Source organism: Oncorhynchus clarkii, chromosome 5 (assembly GCF_045791955.1).
Source record: "Oncorhynchus clarkii lewisi isolate Uvic-CL-2024 chromosome 5, UVic_Ocla_1.0, whole genome shotgun sequence".
Lineage (NCBI taxonomy): Eukaryota > Metazoa > Chordata > Actinopteri > Salmoniformes > Salmonidae > Oncorhynchus > Oncorhynchus clarkii.
In genome coordinates, this window is record NC_092151.1 from 8085787 (window position 1) to 8112464 (window position 26678).

At 38.1% G+C, this 26678-nt stretch overlaps 1 protein-coding gene across 1 annotated transcript in view; it reads right to left on the minus strand.

Moving 5' to 3' along the window:
* LOC139408287 (fibrillin 2a) overlaps positions 1-26678 on the minus strand; it is a 231743-nt gene that overhangs the window by 96120 nt on the left and 108945 nt on the right. The window contains exons 24-29 of the mRNA XM_071151997.1: positions 23984-24211; positions 20579-20704; positions 20007-20135; positions 10453-10578; positions 5212-5337; positions 3522-3644 (exon numbers count right to left, since the gene is read on the minus strand). Coding sequence (XP_071008098.1) covers positions 3522-3644; positions 5212-5337; positions 10453-10578; positions 20007-20135; positions 20579-20704; positions 23984-24211 — 858 coding nt within the window. The remainder of the gene's footprint in view (positions 1-3521; positions 3645-5211; positions 5338-10452; positions 10579-20006; positions 20136-20578; positions 20705-23983; positions 24212-26678) is intronic.

Genomic DNA, 26678 nt, shown 5'->3' on the forward strand with positions numbered 1-26678 from the left:
TATAGAGTAACCAGGTATTATATACTGTATATAGTAACCAGGGATTATATACTGTATAGAGTAACCAGGTATTATATACTGTATAGAGTAACCAGGTATTATATACTGTATAGAGTAACCAGGTATTATATACTGTATAGAGTAACAAGGTATTATATACTATATAGAGTAACCAGATATTATATACTGTATAGAGTAACCAGGTATTATATACTGTATAGAGTAACCAGGTATTATATACTGTATAGAGTAACCAGGTATTATATACTGTATAGAGTAACCAGGTATTATATACTGTATAGAGTAACCAGGTATTATATACTGTATAGAGTAACCAGGTATTATATACTGTATAGAGTAACCAGGTATTATATACTGTATAGAGTAACCAGGTATTATATACTGTATAGAGTAACCAGGTAGTATAAACTGTATAGAGTAACCAGGTTTTATATACTGTATATAGTAACCAGGTAGTATAAACTGTATAGAGTAACCAGGTAATTTACTCACATACTGTATAGAGTAACCAGGTATTATATACTGTATTTAGTAACCAGGTATTATATACTGTATACAGTAACCAGATATTATAGACTGTATATAGTAACCAGGTAGTATAAACTGTATAGAGTAACCAGGTAATTTACTCACATACTGTATAGAGTAACCAGGTATTATAGACTGTATAGAGTAACCAGGTATGATATACTGTATAGAGTAACCAGGTATTATATACTGTATAGAGTAACCAGGTATTATATACTGTATAGAGTAACAAGGTATTACATACTGTATAGAGTAACCAGGTATTATATACTGTATAGAGTAACCAGGTATTATATACTGTATAGAGTAACCAGGTATTATATACTGTATAGAGTAACCAGGTATTATATACTGTATAGAGTAACCAGGTATTATATACTGTATAGAGTAACCAGGTAGTATAAACTGTATAGAGTAACCAGGTATTATATACTGTATATAGTAACCAGGTAGTATAAACTGTATAGAGTAACCAGGTAATTTACTCACATACTGTATAGAGTAACCAGGTATTATATACTGTATTTAGTAACCAGGTATTATATACTGTATATAGTAACCATATATTATAGACTGTATATAGTAACCAGGTAGTATAAACTGTATAGAGTAACCAGGTAATTTACTCACATACTGTATAGAGTAACCAGGTATTATATACTGGATAGAGTAACCAGGTATTATAGACTGTATAGAGTAACCAGGTATGATATACTGTATAGAGTAACCAGGTATTATATACTGTATAGAGTAACCAGGTATTATATACTGTATAGAGTAACAAGGTATTATATACTATATAGAGTAACCAGATATTATATACTGTATAGAGTAACCAGGTATTATATACTGTATAGAGTAACCAGGTATTATATACTGTATAGAGTAACCAGGTATTATATACTGTATAGAGTAACCAGGTATTATATACTGTATAGAGTAACCAGGTAGTATAAACTGTATAGAGTAACCAGGTAGTTTACTCACATACTGTATAGAGTAACCAGGTATTATATACTGTATATAGTTACCAGGTAGTATAAACTGTATAGAGTAACCAGGTAATTTACTCACATACTGTATAGAGTAACCAGGTATTATATACTGTATTTAGTAACCAGGTATTATATACTGTATATAGTAACCAGGTAGTATATACTGTATAGAGTAACCAGGTAATTTACTCACATACTGTATAGAGTAACCAGGTATTATATACTGTATTTAGTAACCAGGTATTATATACTGTATATAGTAACCAGATATTATAGACTGTATATAGTAACCAGGTAGTATAAACTGTATAGAGTAACCAGGTAATTTACTCACATACTGTATAGAGTAACCAGGTATTATAGACTGTATAGAGTAACCAGGTATGATATACTGTATAGAGTAACCAGGTATTATATACTGTATAGAGTAACCAGGTATTATATACTGTATAGAGTAACAAGGTATTACATACTGTATAGAGTAACCAGGTATTATATACTGTATAGAGTAACCAGGTATTATATACTGTATAGAGTAACCAGGTATTATATACTGTATAGAGTAACCAGGTATTATATACTGTATAGAGTAACCAGGTATTATATACTGTATAGAGTAACCAGGTATTATATACTGTATAGAGTAACCAGGTAGTATAAACTGTATAGAGTAACCAGGTATTATATACTGTATATAGTAACCAGGTAGTATAAACTGTATAGAGTAACCAGGTAATTTACTCACATACTGTATAGAGTAACCAGGTATTATATACTGTATTTAGTAACCAGGTATTATATACTGTATAGAGTAACCAGGTATTATATACTGTATAGAGTAACCAGGTAGTATAAACTGTATAGAGTAACCAGGTATTATATACTGTATATAGTAACCAGGTAGTATAAACTGTATAGAGTAACCAGGTAATTTACTCACATACTGTATAGAGTAACCAGGTATTATATACTGTATAGAGTAACCAGGTATTATAGACTGTATAGAGTAACCAGGTATGATATACTGTATAGAGTAACCAGGTATTATATACTGTATAGAGTAACCAGGTATTATATACTGTATAGAGTAACAAGGTATTATATACTATATAGAGTAACCAGATATTATATACTGTATAGAGTAACCAGGTATGATATACTGTATAGAGTAACCAGGTATTATATACTGTATAGAGTAACCAGGTATTATATACTGTATAGAGTAACACGGTATTATATACTATATAGAGTAACCAGATATTATATACTGTATAGAGTAACCAGGTATTATATACTGTATAGAGTAACCAGGTATTATATACTGTATAGAGTAACCAGGTATTATATACTGTATAGAGTAACCAGGTATTATATACTGTATAGAGTAACCAGGTAGTATAAACTGTATAGAGTAACCAGGTAGTTTACTCACATACTGTATAGAGTAACCAGGTATTATATACTGTATATAGTAACCAGGTAGTATAAACTGTATAGAGTAACCAGGTAATTTACTCACATACTGTATAGAGTAACCAGGTATTATATACTGTATTTAGTAACCAGGTATTATATACTGTATATAGTAACCAGATATTATAGACTGTATATAGTAACCAGGTAGTATAAACTGTATAGAGTAACCAGGTAATTTACTCACATACTGTATAGAGTAACCAGGTATTATATACTGTATTTAGTAACCAGGTATTATATACTGTATATAGTAACCAGGTATTATATACTGTATAGAGTAACCAGGTATTTTACTCACTTACTGTATAGAGTAACCAGGTAGTACAAACTGTATATAGTAACCAGGTAGTACAGACTGTATATAGTAACCAGGTAGTACAGACTGTATATAGTAACCAGATAGTACAGACTGTTTAGAGTAACCAGGTAGTACAGACTGTATATAGTAACCAGGTAGTACAGACTGTTTAGAGTAGATGAGAATTGAAAGGATGTGTTTACCAGAACAGCTTCTCTCGTCTGTCATCAGTGCATAGCCATTGTTGCAGCTACACGTATAACTCCCCTCTGAGTTGGTGCAGTGCAGGTCACAGCCGCCATTCTCAATGGTACACTCATCAATATCTGAAAAAAACACACACACAGTTGGTCTTATTGAATGAAAACGAAGGAAAACAGGCTAGGAACAACAAAGGAAACAGGTTAGGAACAACTTACGGAAACAGGTGAAACAACTTATCTACCCTCTCACAGGTGTCATTTTTTATTGTATGTGAAGCAATACAAAATAAAAGTAATTTCCCACAATGTAATGTAATAAATAGCTAGCATGACATGTTAGCTAGCATGTTATTGAATGTAATAAATAGCTAGCATAACATGTTAGCTAGCATGGTATTGAATGTAATAAATAGCTAGCATAACATGTTAGCTAGCATGTTATTGAATGTAATAAATAGCTAGCATGACATGTTAACTAGCATGTTATTGAATGTAATAAATAGCTAGCATAACATGTTAGCTAGCATGTTATTGAATGTAATAAATAGCTAGCATGACATGTTAGCTAGCATGTTATTGAATGTAATAAATAGCTAGCATGACATGTTAGCTAGCATGTTATTGAATGTAATACATATCTAGCATGACATGTTAGCTAGAATGTTATTGAATGTAATAAATAGCTAGCATGTTATTGAATGTAATAAATAGCTAGCATGTTATTGAATGTAATAAATAGCTAGCATGTTATTGAATGTAATAAATAGCTAGCGTGTTATTGAATGTAATAAATAGCTAGCATGTTATTGAATGTAATAAATATCTAGCATGTTATTGAATGTAATAAATAGCTAGCATGTTATTGAATGTAATAAATAGCTAGCATGTTATTGAATGTTATAAAATAGCTAGCATGTTATTGAATGCAATAAATAGCTAGCATGTTATTGAATGTAATAAATAGCTAGCATGTTATTGAATGTAATAAATAGCTAGCATGTTATTGAATGTAATAAATAGCTAGCATGTTATTGAATGTAATAAATAGCTAGCATGTTATTGAATGTAATAAATAGCTAGCATGTTATTGAATGTAATAAATAGCTAGCATGTTATTGAATGTAATAAATAGCTAGCATGTTATTGCATGTAATAAATAGCTAGCATGTTATTGAATGTAATAAATAGCTAGCATGTTATTGAATGTAATAAATAGCTAGCATGTTATTGAATGTAATAAATAGCTAGCGTGTTATTGAATGTAATAAATAGCTAGCATGTTATTGAATGTAATAAATAGCTAGCATGTTATTGAATGTAATAAATAGCTAGCATGTTATTGAATGTAATAAATAGCTAGCATGTTATTGAATGTAATAAATAGCTAGCATGTTATTGAATGCAATAAATAGCTAGCATGTTATTGAATGTAATAAATAGCTAGCATGTTATTGAATGTTATAAAATAGCTAGCATGTTATTGAATGCAATAAATAGCTAGCATGTTATTGAATGTAATAAATAGCTAGCATGTTATTGAATGCAATAGCTCTAAGATTGATTTCTCAAGAGTACAAAAGAAAAACAGAACTTTAGAACATGTAAACCTGAGTAAATGGCACGTAGCATGACATCATACATAACATATGACTCATCTTTTATGTTGTAAGGTAGAGTTTAATGACCATACCTATGCAGCTCTGTCTGTCAGGAGTTGCTTGGTAACCAGAGTCACATGAGCAGTGGTAGGTACCGGCCACATTCACACACTGGCCGTTCCGACACAAGCTGACGCTCTGCTCGCACTCGTTGTAATCTGTGTAAGATAACATTCGTGAACACATGCTAAATTACTCAAAATGTAAATAAATATATCCAAATAAACTCAGCAAAAAAAGAAACGTCCCTTTTCAGGACCCTGTACAGGACGGCAACAACAACTGTCCGAGTTACACCAGGAACGCACATTCCCTCCATCAGTGCTCAGACTGTCCGCAATAGGCTGAGAGGCTGGACTGAGGGCTTGTAGGCCTGTTGTAAGGCGGGTCCTCACCAGACATCACCAGCAACAACGTTGCCTACGGGCACAAACCCACCGTAGCTGGACCAGACAGGACTGGCAAAAAGTGCTCTTCTCTGACGAGTCGCGCTTTTGTCTCACTAGGGGTGATGGTCAGATTAGCGTTTATCAATGACGTAATGAACGTTACACCGAGGCCTGTACTCTGGAGCGGGATCGATTTGGAGGTAGAGGTTCCGTCATGGTCTGGGGCGGTGTGTCACAGCATCATCGGACTGAGCTTGTTGTCATTGCAAGCAATCTCAACGCTGTGTGTTACAGGGAAGACATCCTCCTCCCTCATGTGGTACCCTTCCTGCAGGCTCATCCTGACATGACCCTCCAGCATGACAATGCCACCAGCCATACTGCTCGTTCTGTGCATGACTTCCTGCAAGACAGGAATGTCAGTGTTCTGTCATGGCCAGCGAAGAGCCCGGATCTCAATCCCATTGAGCACGTCTGGGACCTGTTGGATCGAAGGGTGAGGGCAAGAGCCACTACCCCCAGAAATGTCCGGGAACTTGCAGGTGCCTTGGTGGAAGAGTGGGGTAACATCTCACAGCAAGAACTGGCAAAGCTGGTGCAGTCCATGAGAAGGAGATAAACTGCAGTACTTAATGCAGCTGGTGGCCACACCAGATACTGACTGTCACTTTTGATTTTGACCCCCCCTTTGTTCAGGAACACATTATTCCATTTCTGTTAGTCACATGTTTGTGGAACTTGTTCAGTTTATGTCTCAGTTGTTGAATCTTGTTATGTTCATACAAATATTTATACATGCTATGTTTGCTGAAAATAAACTCAGTTGACAGTGAGAGGACATTTATTTTTGTAGTGTCGATTTCCCACACACCGATTAAGCTTAATTCTGGGTTAAACAGTATGCGCAACGGAGAATCTTCATTGAAAGGGTTTACATTGTACTGTATCAATATTTGTGTTAAGAAAAGGACAATTTGAGAAGATAAGAGAGCGAGCGGTGGGAAAAATGTCCGCTAATATAAATGCCACAAAAGAAAAACAAGATGATCAGGTGATTAGCCTTATGACCTGGCAATGCAATGACCTAGTAACACTGTACATAACCTACTCAGAAGGAACTAGAGGTGAATGACAACATTTGATGGGGCCTTAAAGGGGAACTCTGTGATTCAAACAACGACAAAGTGGGCACCCCACCATTTTTGAGGGGTAAACAACTGATGGATGGGGCTCAAGAAATGTAACCAGTCATAAATTCATAGTGGGAGCTAAGGAGGCAAGGACCGACCGATTCATTGTATCAAAATTATAGCTTTAACCATGTGTTGAAGCTATACAGTGTTTGTTAACAATTACATTGATAACAAACAATGGAGTAAAACAATATAATATTTTGGGTTCTGATGGGGTACGTCAGTTGAACTAAGCTCTTTGGGCATTAATTAGTTATATCCTTAAATAATCAATGGCTATATATCATTTAAGGCCAGGCACCACAGGATAAAATTACATGTATTATTATATTATATATATTATATTAGTATTTTCAAAAATGAAAATAAGAATGTCAAAAAGTTGATGTCAATTTATATTTTTGTTTGTTTATCATACTACCGTCATTGTCACACCCTGACCATAGTTTGCTTTGTATGTTTCTATGTTTTGGTTGGTCAGGGTGTGATCTGAGTGGGCATTCTATGTTGGATGTCTTGTTTGTCTATTTCTATGTCTGGCCTGATCTGGTTCTCAATCAGAGGCAGGTGTTAGTCATTGTCTCTGATTGGGAACCATATTTAGGTAGCCTGGGTTTCACTGTGTGTTTCCTGTCTCTGTGTTTTGCACCAGATAGGGCTGTTTTTGGTTTTCCACGTTTATTGTTTTTGTTAGTTTATTCATGTCTAGTGTCTTTATTAAAAAACATGAATAACCACCACGCTGCGTTTTGGTCCGCCTCTCCTTCACCTAAAGAGAACCGTTACAGTCATCAAAATGTCATGAATTGTAACCCCTTTTAAATGGACTTACATTCATAATTTCGAAGCTCACTACATTGAATCACACATCATTTAAAGGCCCATTTTATAGATAATGTTACAAACTGGAGTCTGGACTATGTGTAGTAACTTACTTTGAAGAGATGAGGATTTGATTTAAATAGGTGTTTGGTGTTTGATAGTCTGAATTCTGTGTCTTGGTCTTTAACTGCCATTTTCCAAAAGTCAGAATCTTCCCAATAGCCAACATTTTTCTCAGCTTCAGAAACATCTGTTTTTACCTAAATGTGTGTGGCTATCCACAGATGTGTTCTCCACTTATACATAGGAAATTGTTGATATTTTGTCAATTTCTTTCTCTAGATGACATTTTTTTCTGAAAAATGTGACAAAAACAAGAACCCACCATGTCTAATGAGAAGAACCCTACATGTCTAATGAGAAGAACCCTAGATGTTGTTGAGGAGAACCCTGCGCTTTGCCAGTGTGTGTCTAGGCGACCTGCCCCTCCCCCCTCCCAGGCAGAGGCTACTGTACTGACCGTACAAGCTTGATTCAGAAGATAGGAAGAGACATTATTTAATTGGCTAGAGAAGAATGGATTACCTTTTCAATGCTAGTTAAGGATACTATAGGTATAATTATCACATTTGACGATGGATTTATTAACTACAAAAAACCAAGATGTGTTTTTAATTCTGGTGCCGCTCTGCACACACAAGCTTTGTTAACTAAACTAGCTTCTCTGGTCCAACGTTAAGTCAACTCTGAAGTTCAAAGACATTCAAAGTTTCTCCATAGAAGCCGTACCTCTGTAGATATAATTATGTGGGCCTAATTCAGATAATGCATGTCATAACAAGATACCCAACGCTTCAAGCCTCCTCCTCAACCCTCTCTCGCTCTCTCCCCAAGAGAAAAATGTCAGTTGCATCTTGCGCCATAGGCTACGCCTGTCTGTCCATCGCGCACGTAAAAAAACTAGCTTGTGTCACACCCTGATCTGTTTCACCTGTCTTTGTGCTTGTCTCCACCCCCCCTCCAGGTGTCACTCATCTTCCTCATTATCCCCAGTGTATTTATACCTGTGTTCTCTGTCTGTTGTCAGTTCGTCTTGTCAGGTCTTTTCCAGGTTGTTTTTCAGTCTCCCTGCTTTCTCAAGTTCTGTTTCCTAGTTTCGCCAGTTCTGACCATTCTGTTTGCCCTGACCCCAAGCCTGCCTGCCGTTCTGTACCTTACTGACTCTGCCCAGGATTACGGACCTCTGCCTGCCTTTAACCTCTGCCTGTCTTTTGCCTGCCCCGTGTTTGGGTCAATAAACATCTGTGACTCTAGCTGTCTGCACCTGGGTCTTATCCCGTTCTGATGGCTTGCCTGCTCTGTCGGCACTGAATGGTGAAGTAGTTTAATGAGCTGGTCATATTTTTGGGGTTCTGAACTTTATTTTGCTGGTCGCAACAGTGTAATGGAACAAAGAAAATTGTGGATCTGTTTAGAACGAAACGATTGGAAATTTATTTTGGTTCCAACCACTGATTATAACCCTACAGGTCCAATGAGAAGAACCCTGCATGTCTATGGAGAAGAACCCTACATGTCTAATGAGAAGAACCCTGCATGTTGTTGAGAAGAACCCTGCATGTCTATGGAGAAGAACCCTGCATGTTGTTGAGAAGAACCCTGCATGTTTAATGAGAAGAACCCTGCATCTTGTTGAGAAGAACCCTACATGTTGTTGAGAAGAACCCTGCATCTTGTTGAGAAGAACCCTGCATGTTGTTGAGAAGAACCCTGCATCTTGTTGAGAAGAACCCTGCATGTTGTTGAGAAGAACCCTGCATCTTGTTGAGAAGAACCCTGCATGTTTAATGAGAAGAACCCTGCATCTTGTTGAGAAGAACCCTACATGTTGTTGAGAAGAACCCTGCATCTTGTTGAGAAGAACCCTGCATGTTGTTGAGAAGAACCCTGCATCTTGTTGAGAAGAACCCTGCATGTTGTTGAGAAGAACCCTGCATCTTGTTGAGAAGAACCCTGCATGTTTAATGAGAAGAACCCTGCATCTTGTTGAGAAGAACCCTGCATGTTGTTGAGAAGAACCCTACAGGTCCAATGAGAAGAACCCTGCATGTCTATGGAGAAAAACCCTACATGTCTAATGAGAAGAACCCTACATGTCTAATGAGAAGAACCCTGCATGTTGTTGAGAAGAACCCTGCATGTTGCTGAGAAGAACCCTGCATGTTGTTGAGAAGAACCCTGCATGTCTAATGAGAAGAACCCTACATGTCTAATGAGAAGAACCCTGCATGTTGCTGAGAAGAACTCTACATGTCTAATGAGAAGAACCCTGCATCTTGCTGAGAAGAACTCTACATGTCTAATGAGAAGAACCCTGCATGTCTAATGAGAAGAACCCTGCATGTCTAATGAGAAGAACCCTGCATGTCTATGGAGAAGAACCCTGCATCTTGTTGAGAAGAACCCTGCATCTTGCTGAGAAGAACTCTACATGTCTAATGAGAAGAACCCTGCATGTCTAATGAGAAGAACCCTGCATGTCTATGGAGAAGAACCCTGCATCTTGTTGAGAAGAACCCTGCATCTTGCTGAGAAGAACTCTACATGTCTAATGAGAAGAACCCTGCATGTTGTTGAGAAGAACCCTACATGTTGTTGTTAAAAACCCTATGTTGTTGAGTATTTTGTCATGATGTTTATGATATAGACTGGGATTTGGCACATTATTGTAAAGTAACAAACATTAGTTAAAATGTTCACTAACTGTTGTGTGTTCATTTGATCTGTCTATTTTTTGCTCAGTATTTGTTACATGTTCAGTATTTGTCATGTGTACTGAGGTCTAACATTTACAGTGTTGCTTACTCACCCTCGCACGCTGCCCCGTCCACAGTGAGCTGGTGTCCCTGGGGGCAAACACACTCGTAGCTGCCCTCTGTGTTCTCACAAGACCCCCCACGACACAGGGACGGTTCCCGCTCACACTCGTCTATGTCTGAGAGAACATACACACAACAAGTAATTCAGTATTAGTAACACACGGGATGACAGAGAAACTCCCTAACATATCACAAACACTTATCCTTTCTATAAATAAAAAAAACACATTGTACGGCCTGTGAGGTCCAGTGGTTAGTGCCACGGACCCCGATACCATATATGCCAGAGTCGGTTCGAAACCGGTCCACTGCCCTTTGACTCAATCCCCTCCTATTCCTCTCTACTGTCCTATTGGTTCAATCAAAAATATGAAAGGAATGGGACTGCCCCATTCCTTTCAAATTGATAAATGATAGAGTATATATATATATATATATATATCCACAGTTCTGGGCCCCCTCCCAAAAAAGTGACTTTGAAACATGCCTTGATGATGCAAATGTTTTTTGAACTTTTCACCATCTACATATGTTTTAGTGGTATTACACATGCCTAGAAGCAGTCTATGGACAAGGTAAGACAGCACTCTATGCTTTGGTTTTGTTTACCGGACCACTGTCTCCAAATGCTCACTTTTTAATTTTTTTTTGTTGTTGTCGAAGAACGTGAATATATAGTATTTTTGTTGTGTTTCAGGTGATTCCATACTGAGTAAACAGGAAGCAGAGATAGAGAGACACTACTGTGCTCCCCACTCTCGTGCTACGAGTGGATTATCCCACCACGTTCTCTTGAGTACGTTCTCGTGAAGACTAGAGTGTGGAGAATGCATTAAACAATACATTTGAGAAGCACTCACACTCCGCTTACTGAATTACGTCACGCTTCCCCCCCCCCCCCACCCATTTACTGAACTTTCTTCCAGCCAGAACAATGGCAACAATAGACGAAACAAGATATACACAAAGCAAACGTTTTACTTAATAATTATCAGCTAGATATGTGAATCGTAATATTGTAGCTAGCCAGGTAGTTAAACAGGAAAAAATGACCTAAAACGAATGTTATGCAATATAGATGTACATTCTGCATGGGTAGCTACCAATTCTTTGTGGCTAACTAGCCAGTTAGCCCTACTGACTTACTATGGAGTTACAGTACCCATTCACTGAACCGTCTTCAAACCAGGACAACAATGGCAATAGAGACTAAACAAGATATACACAAAGCAAATGTTTTACTTCATAACAACATGTTTTACTTCATAACAACATGTTTTACTTCATAACAACATGTTTTACTTCATAACAACATGTTTTACTTCATAACAACATGTTTTACATCATAACAACATGTTCATAGTTTTCACGGGGAAAGTTCTGATGGACTCCTTCATTTGTGAAAAATGTATTGAACTTTTGATGCAGCTATAAAAAAATATATGTATTACGGAATAAGGATTCTATGAGAGTATTGGCATCTTTAAATGCTTCCTATCAAAACATCCAAGAGGATGATAATGGGACCTTCCTGAACTATATACTAGATACTTTCCCACCACTGCACCCCTCTACGAGCTTGAACCAGAAAATGGCTGCTCCTTGTTGGACTCCAGGTGAGTGTAAATGGCTGCTCCTTGTTGGACTCCAGGTGAGTGTAAATGGCTGCTCCTTGTTGGACTCCAGGTGAGTGTAAATGGCTGCTCCTTGTTGGACTCCAGGTGAGTGTAAATGGCTGATCCTTGTTGGACTCCAGGTGAGTGTAAATGGCTGCTCCTTGTTGGACTCCAGGTGAATGTAAATGGCTGCTCCTTGTTGGACTCCAGGTGAGTGTAAATGGCTGCTCCTTGTTGGACTCCAGGTGAGTGTAAATGGCTGCTCCTTGTTGGACTCCAGGTGAGTGTAAATGGCTGCTCCTTGTTGGACTCCAGGTGAGTGTAAATGGCTGCTCATTGTTGGACTCCAGGTGAGTGTAAATGGCTGCTCCTTGTTGGACTCCAGGTGAGTGTAAATGGCTGCTCATTGTTGGACTCCAGGTGAGCGTGAATGGATGAGTGTCGGAACCAGAAAGAAGAAGAAGAAGAATCATTCTCGGCGCTTCTGCCTTCTTCCCCCGCGTCTGGACTTAAGACTTTCAAAATCCCTTTGAGCCCCTGTAACAGCTGCTTCTGCCGGGGACTTGGGTGTTTCCTCCATGGCTGTGGATGCCCCTCCAGCTAACTGTCCTAGTCAATCAACTGCCTGGGTACAGCCTGGACAACCGCAGCCCCCTTCCACTGGGCCTGTGCTCTCTGGATCAGAGCCCCTTTGGCTGTCGTGGGCTGCAAGCAACCGGCGTCTCAGCAGCTCTCTTCCAAAGGTGAGTTCTGTGGCTCTGGCCTCGCAATCTGCATCAAGAGACACGTGTTGTGTCTTTACTATCATTAAATGAAGACTTTTAGTTTTTATCAAAGATTCTCTGTAATTAGTATTACGTGATTAAACGGATTAATCATGTAACTGTAATTAACTAGGAAGTCGTGGCACCAAGGAAAATATTCAGATTACAAAGTTATAATTTTCCTAATATATAGTCTTCTGATTAATGAATTCTTCTTTACCTCACGTTAGTCTCATTCCAAATGTTGCAAATTGTTGGTTATCTGCACAAACCCAGTCTTCACAATGAGTCATCCAAACATCAATTGTCTTAAATCATTTATTTACTAATTAAGTAATTCACAGAAATGCATAAACAAACAGTAGATAGTTACAAGGAAATTATAACGGAGTTTCCCTAGTGGGATAAACCGGCATCGCGGCTTGGTGTACAAAAGGGAAGTGGGGGTTGCCTGAGATAAGACAACACACAATTGATAATTATAACAATTGAAATGCTAATCCTTTGCACATGAACGCTCACTCATTCGGGAACAATTGCTATTAATATATACAGTATATTTACGCTCAGTGTGTTGTCGGGGTCTCTGTTGTTAGTTTCTGTTGGAGAGTTTGTCCTCTGTCGTGGTTAGAATGGATAGTTCAGAGTGACATTCATTCATATCGTTATGGATGTTTCGGCGGTTGTCGGTCTGAATGCTTCTGCTGATTCCACAGCTATTGTATACAGTAATCATGTGCCTATGAACCAGAGTTATACTGTTAACACTGAGGTGGTTTGCCCTGGCAGGAAGTCCACTGTGTGCAGCTCACCCTGCACTAACATAAATAACCTGAGCATGTCTACCTCTGCTAAGCTTCCCAGTAAAGCAAGAAAAACAATCAAGCATCCCAGCAAAGTGTTAAAAATTGCTCACATTAACATATGTAGCTTAAGAAACAAGGTTAATGAAGTCAATAATGTGCTAAAAACAGATGACATTCATATTCTGATCTCTGAAACTCACTTTGATAATACCTTAGATGATACAGTGGTAGCAATACATGGTTATAGCATTTACAGAAAATACAGAAATACCAAAGGTGGAGGTGTTGCTGTTTATATTCAGAGCCACATTCCTGTAAAGATTAGAGAGGATCGCATGTTAAATACTGTTGAAGTAATATGGCTACAGGTTCATCTGCCTCACCTAAAACCCATTCTGGTGGGAAGGTGCTACAGACCACCAAGTGCTAACAGTCAGTATCTGGATAACATGTGTGAAATGCTTGATAATGTATGTGATATCAGTAGAGGTATATTTTCTGGGTGATTTAAATATTGACTGGTTTTCATCGAGCTGCCCACTCAGGAAAAAAATTCAAACTGTAAACAGTGCCTGCAACTTGGTTCAGGTTATCAGTCAACCTACCAGGGTAGTTACAAACAGCACAGGAATGAAATCATCAACATGTATTGATCTCATCTTTACTACTTCTGCAGAAAGTTGCTTGAAAGCAGTATCCAGATCCATAGGATGTAGTGATCACAATATAGTAGCCATCTCTAGGAAAACCAAAGTTCCAGACGCTGGGCCTAAAATAGTGTTTAAGAGGTCATACAAGAAGTAGTGATTCATATGTTGATGATGTAAAGAATATTTGCTGGTCTGTGGTGTGTAATGAGGAGCAACCAGACGCTGCACTTGACACATTTATGAAATTGCTCATTCCAGTTACTAATAAGCACGCACCCATTAAGAAAATGACTGTAAAAACTGTTAAATCCCCTTGGAATGATGAGGAATTGAAAAATTATTTTATTGAGAAGGATGAGGCAAAATAAATGGTAAATAGGTCTGGCTGTACAACCAATTGGCAAATGTACTGCAAATTGAGAAATCATGTGACTAAACTGAATCAAAAGAAGAAGAAACTACACTATGAAACAAAGATAAATTACATTAAAAAAAATAGTAAAAAGCTTTGGAGCACCTTCAATTAAATTTTGGGAAAAAAGGCAAACTCAGCTCCATCATTCATTGAATCAGATGACTCATTCATCACAAAACCCACTGATATTGCAAACTAGTTTAATGATTTTTTTCAAATTTAGGCATGACATGCCAGCAACAAACGCTGACACTACACATCCAAGTATACAGTATCTGACCAAATTATGAAAGACAAGAATTGTAATTCTTAATTCCGTAAAGTCATTGTGGAAGAGGTGAAAAAATGATTGTTGTCTATCAACAATGACAAGCCACCTGGGTCTGACAACTTGGATGGAAAATGAGCGGACAATATTGCCACATCTTCAGTTTAAGCCGACTAGAAAGTATGTGCTCTCAGGCCTTGAGGGAAGTAAAAGTCATTCCGCTACCCAAGAATAGTAAAGCTCAAGTAGCTGACCAATCAGCCTGTTAGCAACCCATAGTAAACTTTTGGAAAAAAATTGACCAGATACAATGCTATTTCACAGTAAACAACTTGACAACAGACTTTCAGCATGCTTATAGGGAAGGACATTCAACAAGCACAGCACTTACAAAAATGACTAATGATTGGCTGAGATAAATTGATGATCAAAATTATTGTGGGGGGATGTTTTGTAAGACTTCAGTGCGGCTTTTGACGATCATAGTCTGTTGCTGGAAAATCGTATGTGTTATGGCTTTACACCCCTGCTATATGGGGATAAAGAGTTACCTATCTAACAGAACACAGAGGGTGTTCTTTAATGAAAGCCTCTCCAATAAAATCCAGGTAGAATCAGGGGCAGCTGTCTAGGCTCCTTACTTTTTTCAATCTTTACTAACGACATGCCACTGGCTTTGGGTAAAGCCAGTGTGTCTATGTATGCGGATGACTCATCTCTATACACGTCAGCTACCACAGCGACTGAAAGGACAACAGTTTACCTTTATTTTCAGAATGGATGGCAAGGAACAAGTTACCTATATATTTCCAAAACTAAAAGCACTGTATTTGGGACAAATCATTCACTAAACCCTAAACCTCAACTAAATATTGTAATAAATAATGTGGAAATTGAGTAAGTTGATGTGAATAAACTGCTTGGAGTAACCCTGGATTGTAAACTGTCATGGTCAAAACATGTTGATACAACAGTAGCTAAGATGGGGAGAAGTCTGCCCATAATAAAGCGCAGCTCTGCATTCTTTTGTTCTTCTTCTTCTTCTTATACTTTATTATTTTGCCCTTTTTCTCTCCAATTTCGTGGAATCCCATTGGTAGTTACAGTCTTGTCCTATCACTGCAACTCCCGTACGGACTCGGGAGAGGCTAAGGTCGAGAGCCGTGCGTCCTTCCGAAACACAAACCAGCCGCACTGCTTCTTCACACAATGCCCGCCGCACCAATGTGTCGGGAAGAAACTCCGTACACCTGGCAACCGTGTCAGCGTGCACTGCACCCGGCCAGCCACAAGAGTCTAATATTAATCATATGTACGTCAACCTCTTCTGGCTGAAAGTGGAGAAGAGATTGACTTCATCACTACTTGTATTTGTGAGAGGTTTTGACATGTTCAATGCACCAAGTTGTCTGTTTGAACTACTGGCACACAGCTCAGACACCCATGCATACCACACAAGACATGCCATCAGAGGTCTCTTCACAGTCCCCAAGTTCAGAACAGACTATGGGAGGCGCACAGTACTACATAGAACCATGACCTACAAGGAACTCTATTCCACATCAAGTAACTCATGCAAGAAGTGAAATTTGATTTAAAAAACAGAAATAAATACACCTTATGGAACAGTGGGGACAGTGAAGAAACACAAACACTGGCACAGACACAAATACACATCATAAGACATGCACTCTACACACATACACATGGATGTTGTATTGTAGATATGTGATAGTGGAGTGTTATGTGTTATGAAATGTCATGTAATATCTTAAATTGTATATAACTGCCTTAATGTTGCTGGACCCCAGGAAGAGTAGCTGCTGCCTTGGCAACGGCTAATGGGGATCCTTAATAAATACAAATAATAAGTCAATAGTGCTAACTGGCTAGCTACTACTATTAGCTAGTCAGATAGCCACAAAGAATTGTTAACTAGCTACCCATAAAGAATTTACATCTATCTAGTTTTAGGTCATTTTTGCCTGTTAAACTTTCTGGTTAGCTACAGTACATTATTCATTTCACATATTTAATGATTTATTTAACCTTTATTTAACTAGGCAAGTCAGTTAAGAACAAATTCTTATTTACAACGACGGCCTACCCCGGCCAAACCCGGACGACGCTGTGCGCCGCCCTGTGGGACTCCCAATCACGGCCGGATGTGATACAGCCTGAATTCGAAACCAGGGACTGTAGTAGGGACATAAAGCTAGCTGATAGTTATGAAGTAAAACGTATGCTTTGTGTATATCTTATTTTGTCTCTATTGCCATTGTCCTGGCTGGACGACGGTTCACTAACAAGAACGTACTCAAGAGTCACGGGATACTAGGAGTGGTGGGTTGGAATCAGGCGCAGAGAGCAGGGTTCAGTATATCGTGATTTATTCTCCGGCCAAAAAACGGTCACGCCAACATACAGGGCACATCGACCAGCCCAAACACAGGACCAAACAGTCCGGAGAATACACACATGAAAACCACATCCAACAGAGTAACAAAAAATCCCACACAAAACAAGGGCGGGACAAACTACTACATATAGGGAAGCTAATTAAACCAGAATACACACAGGTGAAACTAATATAACAAAACCAACAGACAAACGGAAAAGGGATCGGTAGCGGCTAGTAGGACGGTGACGACGACCGCCGAGCACCGCCCGAACAGGCAGGGGAGCCAACTTTGGCGGAAGTCGTGACATCAAGAGAACATCGTCGGAGAATGCACTTGGAGCATGAGAGTGTAGAGCAGAATGCATATTGAGAAACACCCAGAGGATGAGAGTGTAGAGCACGGCAGAATGCATATTGAGAAACACCCAGAGGATGAGAGTGTAGAGCACGGCAGAATGCATATTGAGAAACACCCAGAGGATGAGAGTGTAGAGCACGGCAGAATGCATATTGAGAAACACCCAGAGGATGAGAGTGTAGAGCACGGCAGAATGCTTATTGAGAAACACCCAGAGGATGAGAGTGTAGAGCACGGCAGAATGCATATTGAGAAACACCCAGAGGATGAGAGTATAGAGCACGGCAGAATGCATACATCAAAAGATGTACAAAGAAGTGCCCTGCGTGCTCCGTTTCTTAATTTGGACTCATGCTTTGATTTGGACTCATACTCCAACCCTCCCGTGCTTCAATTTGCATGGCTCGGAGCATGGTAGTATGAATTTTGAGAAACACCCAGAGAGATACTGTAGTGAGAGGAAGAGAGAGACAGAGACTGTAGAGAGAGACTGTGGAGAGATGAAGAGAGAGAGATACTGTAGAGAGAGAGAGAGAGCCTTCTACGCCATCAAAAGGAACATAAAACTCAACATCCCAATTAGGATCTGGCTAAAAATACTTGAAACAGTTATAGAACCCATTGCCATATATGGTTGTGAGGTCTGGGATCTGCTCACCAACCAAAAATTCACTAAATGGAACAAACACCAAATTGAGACTATGCATGCAGAACTCTGCAAAAACATCCCCAGTGTACAACCTAAAACACCAAATAATGCATGCAGAAAAGAATTAGGCCGATACCCGCTAATTGTCAAAATCCTGAAAAGAGCTGTTAAATTCTACAACCACCTACAAGGAAGCAATTCCCAAACCTTCCTTAACAAAGCTACCACTTGCAGAGAGATGAACCTGGAGAAGAGTCCCCTAAGCAAGCTGGTCCTGGGGCTCTGTTCACAAACACAAACAGACCCAACAGAGTCCCAGGACAGCAACACAACTAGACCCAAACCAAATCATGACAAAACACAGTGGAAATTATTTTTTTTTTTAAACAGAGCAAACTAGAATGCTATTTGGCCCTAAACAGAGAGTACACAATGGCAAAAAACCTGACTACTCTGACTGACACAAAATTAAGGAAAGCTTTGACTATGTATAGACTCAGTGAGCATAGCCTTGGTATTGAGAGAGGCCGCCGTAGGCAGACATGGCTCTCAAGAGAAGACAGGCTATTTGCACACTGCCCACAAAATGAGGTGGAACATGAGCTGAACTTTCTAACCTCCTGCCAAATGTTTGACCATATTAGAGACACATACTTCCCTCAGATTACTCAGACCCACAACAAATTCCAATTTTGATAAACTCCCATATCTTCTGTATGAAATACCACAGTGTGCCATCACAGCAGCAAGATTTGTGACCTGTTGCCACAAGAAAAGGGCAACCAGTGAAGAACAAACACCATTCTAAATACAACCCATATTTTTATTACATTTTTTATTTATCCTTTATTTTATTTAACTAGGCAAGTCAGTTAAGGTTTGACCTACCCCGGTCAAACCCGGACGACGCTGGGCCAATTGTGCGCCGCCCTATGGGACTCCCAATCACAGCCGGAGGGGATACAGCCTGGATTCAAACCAGGGACTGTAGTGACGTCTCTTGCGCTGAGATGCAGTGCCTTAGACCGCTGCTCCACTCAGACGGTTTATTAAATTTCCCTTTTGTACTTGAACTATTTGCACATTGTTATAACACTGTACATAGCCATAATATAATCATTTGATGTCTCAATTCCTTTGAAACTTTTGTGAGTGTAATGTTTATTGTTCATTTTTACTGTTTATTTCACTTTTGTTTATTATCTATTTGACATTGCTTTAGCAATGTAAACATGTTCCCCAAGCCAATAAATACTTTTGAATTCAAATTAAATTGAGAGAGACTCTAAAGAGGATGAGAGAGACTGAAAGATAGAGGAAGATAGAGGAAGAGAGAGAGATTAGATACTGTAGAGAGAGGAAGATAGAGAGAGAGCGAGAGAGAGACAGAAAGATACTGTGGAGAGGGAGAGAGAGAGAGCGAGAGAGTGATATTGTAGAGTGAGGAAGAGAGAGAGAGTGAGGAAGAGTTAGAGAGAGTGAGGAAGAGAGCGATAGCGAGAGATACTGCAGAGTGAGGAAGAGAGAGATAGCGAGAGATACTGCAGAGTGAGGAAGAGAGAGATAGCGAGAGATACTACAGAGTGAGGAAGAGAGAGATAGAGAAGTTGGACTCACCCATGCAGTTCTTCATCATCATGAAGCCACTCTCATAGCCCTCGGAACACTCACACTCAAAACTACCCGGAGTGTTGACACAAACCCCTTGGCCACACAGGTCCGGAGAGATACGACACTCATCTATGTCTGAACACACACACACACACACAGAGGACAGCAGAACAGATGTTATCATATATTTTATATTGACATTGATATTGATATTTGTACTGCACTGTTGAGGGAGTTTGCTAGTAAGCATTTCACCACATTGTTTATACCTGCTGTAAACTGTGTAAACTGTGTACACGACAAATAAACTTTGAGAACATACATTAGTTAATTTTGCTAAATAAATATTCTCAATCGATGACAGATTATACTGTTTTGTTTAATTTTGTGACAGGTATTTTAAGGTTTTTATGTTTTGTTAGTGCATTACGCAAACACACTTCAGTTTGGTGGGCTGTGCTAACTGTTTTGCAAAAGTGATCCCTATTGTGACAAAAATGTTCACGCAATCGGGACAAACTGTATTAACAGGTACTTTCTATCCAAAATAACGGGACACAATGAGGTCATTGTCTCACCTGTGCAGTTGCGTTCTTCCATATCGAGGGAAAATCCTCCGGCGCAGTGGCACCTGAAACTGCCTATGGTGTTGCGACACTTTCCATGGACACACATGCTGGGGAACACCTTACACTCATTGATGTCTGTCAAAGAGAGACACATCCACATCTATTATAACAAAGACACACATTAATCACTACCTAGTCCTACTTCGTACAACAGATATTAATCACTACCTAGTCCTACTTCCTATAACAGGTATTAATCACTACCTAGTCCTACTTCCTATAACAGATATTAATCACTACCTAGTCCTACTTCCTATAACAGATATTAATCACTACCTAGTCCTACTTCCTATAACAGATGCATATTAATCACTACCTAGTCCTACTTCCTATAACAGATGCATATTAATCACTACCTAGTCCTACTTCCTATAACAGATATTAATCACTACCTAGTCCTACTTCCTATAACATATATTAATCACTACCTAGTCCTACTTCCTATAACAGATGCATATTAATCACTACCTAGTCCTACTTCCTATAACAGATATTAATCACTACCTAGTCCTACTTCCTATAACATATATTAATCACTACCTAGTCCTACTTCCTATAACAGATGCATATTAATCACTACCTAGTCCTACTTCCTATAACAGATATTAATCACTACCTAGTCCTACTTCCTATAACATATATTAATCACTACCTAGTCCTACTTCCTATAACAGATGCATATTAATCACTACCTAGTCCTACTTCCTATAACAGATGCATATTAATCACTACCTAGTCCTACTTCCTATAACATATATTAATCACTACCTAGTCCTACTTCCTATAACAGATGCATATTAATCACTACCTAGTCCTACTTCCTATAACAGATATTAATCACTACCTAGTCCTACTTCCTATAACAGATATTAATCACTACCTAGTCCTACTTCCTATAACAGATATTAATCACTACCTAGTCCTACTTCCTATAACAGATATTAATCACTACCTAGTCCTACTTCCTATAACATATATTAATCACTACCTAGTCCTACTTCCTATAACAGATATGAATCACTACCTAGTCCTACTTCCTATAACAGATATTAATCACTACCTAGTCCTACTTCCTATAACAGATGCATATTAATCACTACCTAGTCCTACTTCCTATAACATATATTAATCACTACCTAGTCCTACTTCCTATAACAGATGCATATTAATCACTACCTAGTCCTACTTCCTATAACAGATATTAATCACTACCTAGTCCTACTTCCTATAACAGATATTAATCACTACCTAGTCCTACTTCCTATAACAGATATTAATCACTACCTAGTCCTACTTCCTATAACAGATATTAATCACTACCTAGTCCTACTTTCTATAACAGATATTAATCACTACCTAGTCCTACTTCCTATAACAGATATTAATCACTACCTAGTCCTACTTCCTATAACAGATGCATATTAATCACTACCTAGTCCTACTTCCTATAACAGATATTAATCACTACCTAGTCCTACTTCCTATAACATATATTAATCACTACCTAGTCCTACTTCCTATAACAGATGCATATTAATCACTACCTAGTCCTACTTCCTATAACAGATATTAATCACTACCTAGTCCTACTTCCTATAACAGATATTAATCACTACCTAGTCCTACTTCCTATAACAGATGCATATTAATCACTACCTAGTCCTACTTCCTATAACATATATTAATCACTACCTAGTCCTACTTCCTATAACAGATGCATATTAATCACTACCTAGTCCTACTTCCTATAACAGATATTAATCACTACCTAGTCCTACTTCCTATAACAGATGCATATTAATCACTACCTAGTCCTACTTCCTATAACAGACAGATGCATATTAATCACTACCTAGTCCTACTTCCTATAACAGATATTAATCACTACCTAGTCCTACTTCCTATAACAGGTATGAATCACTACCTAGTCCTACTTCCTATACCAGATATTAATCACTACCTAGTCCTACTTCCTATAACATATATTAATCACTACCTAGTCCTACTTCCTATAACAGATATTAATCACTACCTAGTCATACTTCCTATAACAGATGCATATTAATCACTACCTAGTCCTACTTCCTATAACAGATATTAATCACTAGCTAGTCCTACTTCCTATAACAGATATTAATCACTACCTAGTCCTACTTCCTATAACAGATGCATATTAATCACTACCTAGTCCTACTTCCTATAACAGATATTAATCACTACCTAGTCCTACTTCCTATAACAGATATTAATCACTACCTAGTCCTACTTCCTATAACAGATATTAATCACTACCTAGTCCTACTTCCTATAACAGATATTAATCACTACATAGTCCTACTTCCTATAACAGATATTAATCACTACCTAGTCCTACTTCCTATAACAGATATTAATCACTACCTAGTCCTACTTCCTATAACAGATATTAATCACTACCTAGTCCTACTTCCTATAACAAATATTAATCACTACCTAGTCCTACTTCCTATAACAGATATTAATCACTACCTAGTCCTACTTCCTATAACAGATGCATATTAATCACTACCTAGTCCTACTTCCTATAACAGATATTAATCACTACCTAGTCCTACTTCCTATAACAGATGCATATTAATCACTACCTAGTCCTACTTCCTATAACAGATATTAATCACTACCTAGTCCTACTTCCTATAACAGATATTAATCACTACCTAGTCCTACTTCCTATAACAGATATTAATCACTACCTAGTCCTACTTCCTATAACAGATGCATATTAATCACTACCTAGTCCTACTTCCTATAACAGATGCATATTAATCACTACCTAGTCCTACTTCCTATAACAGATATTAATCACTACCTAGTCCTACTTCCTATAACATATATTAATCACTACCTAGTCCTACTTCCTATAACATATATTAATCACTACCTAGTCCTACTTCCTATAACAGGTATTAATCACTACCTAGTCCTACTTCCTATAACAGATGCATATTAATCACTACCTAGTCCTACTTCCTATAACAGATATTAATCACTACCTAGTCCTACTTCCTATAACATATATTAATCACTACCTAGTCCTACTTCCTATAACATATATTAATCACTACCTAGTCCTACTTCCTATAACAGATGCATATTAATCACTACCTAGTCCTACTTCCTATAACATATATTAATCACTACCTAGTCCTACTTCCTATTACAGATGCATATTAATCACTACCTAGTCCTACTTCCTATACTTCCTATCCTTACTTCCTGTTATCGGTTTGCTAAATTATGTATTATTGAGGAGTGACACTAACTACCAGGATTTCTGGAAAACCTTTTGGGAAACAACCAACGCTACTCCCTCACCTTTATAGAAGGGCCTTCCGGTGAGGACGTCTCCTCGGTTGGCGAAGCCTGGGCCTCGGGGGCAGAGGGCGTCATACTCGGAAGTGCCAGGCAGGGGGCACGCCTCACACTCCTTCCCCCAGGCGGCGCCCATCGTGCAGCAACAGGCGTCCATGCGGAAACGGCCGGGCACGGGCTTGGCACACGAGTCCTCTTCCCACGTCAGGTAACAGTGCTCAGACCGCACGTCTGTCAGATACAGTGGAGTTTATAGTTCATCCATAGCAGTCAACACATACAAAAATAAAATAAGATCCTACCAAGATAACACTTTACATTAAGGTAACACTTTACATTAAATAATAATTTACATTAAGATAACACTTTACATTAAAGAATCCTTTACATTAAGATAACACTTTACATGAAGGTAACACTTTACATTAAGGTAACACTTTACATTAAGGAATACTTTACATGAAGGTAACACTTTACATGAAGGTAACACTTTACATGAAGGTAACACTTTACATTAAGGTAACACTTTACATTAAGGTAAAACTTTACATGAAGGTAACACTTTACATGAAGATAACACTTTACATGAAGGTAACACTTTACATTAAGGAATACTTTACATTAAGATAACACTTTACAATAAGGTAACACTTTACATTAAGGTAACACTTTACATTAAGGTAACACTTTACATTAAGGAATCCTTTACATGAAGGTAACACTTTACATTAAGGTAACACTTTACATTAAGGAATCCTTTACATTAAGATAACACTTTACATGAAGGTAACACTTTACATTAAGGTAACACTTTACATTAAGGTAACACTTTACATTAAGGAATCCTTTACATTAAGATAACACTTTACATGAAGGTAACACTTTACATTAAGGTAACACTTTACATTAAGGAATCCTTTACATTAAGATAACACTTTACATGAAGGTAACACTTTACATGAAGGTAACACTTTACATTAAGGAATCCTTTACATTAAGATAACACTTTACATTAAGGTAACACTTTACATTAAGGTAACACTTTACATTAAGGTAACACTTTACATTAAAGAATCCTTTACATTAAGGTAACACTTTACATGAAGGTAACACTTTACATTAAGGTAACACTTTACATTAAGGTAACACTTTACATTAAGGTAACACTTTACATTAAGGAATCCTTTACATTAAGGTAATACTTTACATTAAGGAATCCTTTACATTAAGATAACACTTTACATGAAGGTAACACTTTACATTAAGGTAACACTTTACATTAAGGTAACACTTTACATTAAGGTAACACTTTACATTAAGGAATCCTTTACATTAAGGTAACACTTTACATGAAGGTAACACTTTACATGAAGGTAACACTTTACATGAAGGTAACACTTTACATTAAGGTAACACTTTGCATTAAGGTAACACTTTACATTAAGGAATCCTTTACATTAAGGTAACACTTTACATTAAGGAATCCTTTACATTAAGGTAACACTTTACATTAAGGTAACACTTTACATTAAGGAATCCTTTACATTAAGGTAACACTTTACATCAAGGTAACACTTTACATTAAGGTAACACTTTACATTAAGGAATCCTTTACATTAAGGTAACACTTTACATTAAGGTAACACTTTACATTAAGGTAACACTTTACATTAAGGTAACACTTTACATTAAGGTAACACTTTACATTAAGGAATCCTTTACATTAAGGTAACACTTTACATTAAGGAATCCTTTACATTAAGATAACACTTTACATTAAGGTAACACTTTACATTAAGGAATCCTTTACACTAAGCTACTGTTACAGGCTTTGATTTTTCCATTTATGTTTTGAGGTCGGACTTGTCTGGTAGGAATATCCACCAGAGTTGTTGGCAGAGAATTTGATTTGATCATTTCTCTACCATAAAAAACATTGTTTTAGAAAATTTGGTAGTATGTCCAACGGGCTTCACAACCACAGACCACGTGTATGGTGTCGTGTGGGCGAGCAGTTTACTGATGTCAACGTTGTAAACAGAGTGCCCCGTGGTGGAGGTGGGGTTATGGTATGAGGCAGGCATAAGCTACGGACAACGAACACAATTGCATTTTAGATATGGCCATTTGAACGCACAGAGATATCGTGACGAGATCCTGAGGCCCATTGTTGTGCCATTCATCCGCCGCCATCACTTCATGTTGCAGCATGATAATGCATGGCCCCATGTCGCAAGGATCTGTACACACTTCCTGGAAGCTGAAAATGTCCCAGTTCTTCCATGACCTGCAAACTCACCCAATGAGCATTTTTGGGATACTCTGGATCGAGCTATATGACAGCTTGATCCAGTTCCCGACAATATCCAGCAACTTCACACAGCTATTGAAGAGGAGTGGGACAACATTCCACAGGCCACAATCAACAGCCTGATCAACTCCACTGTATGTGAAGGAGATTCATGAAGGCCACATCAAACAAAGAGTGAATGAGCGTGTACACGCTGTAATTAGAATGTACAGAAAACAGACGGGGCCGCCAGCGCCAACGCCGTCAATAGCTCCATGCGCTTCAAATTAGAAAGCAAGTCTATTTTTCTTGCATCTACGCGACGTTATGCTCGTTTGATTTGGCCTTCAGTCAAATGGTGGTCACACCAGACACTGACTGGATTTCTGATCCCACGTCCGTACCTTT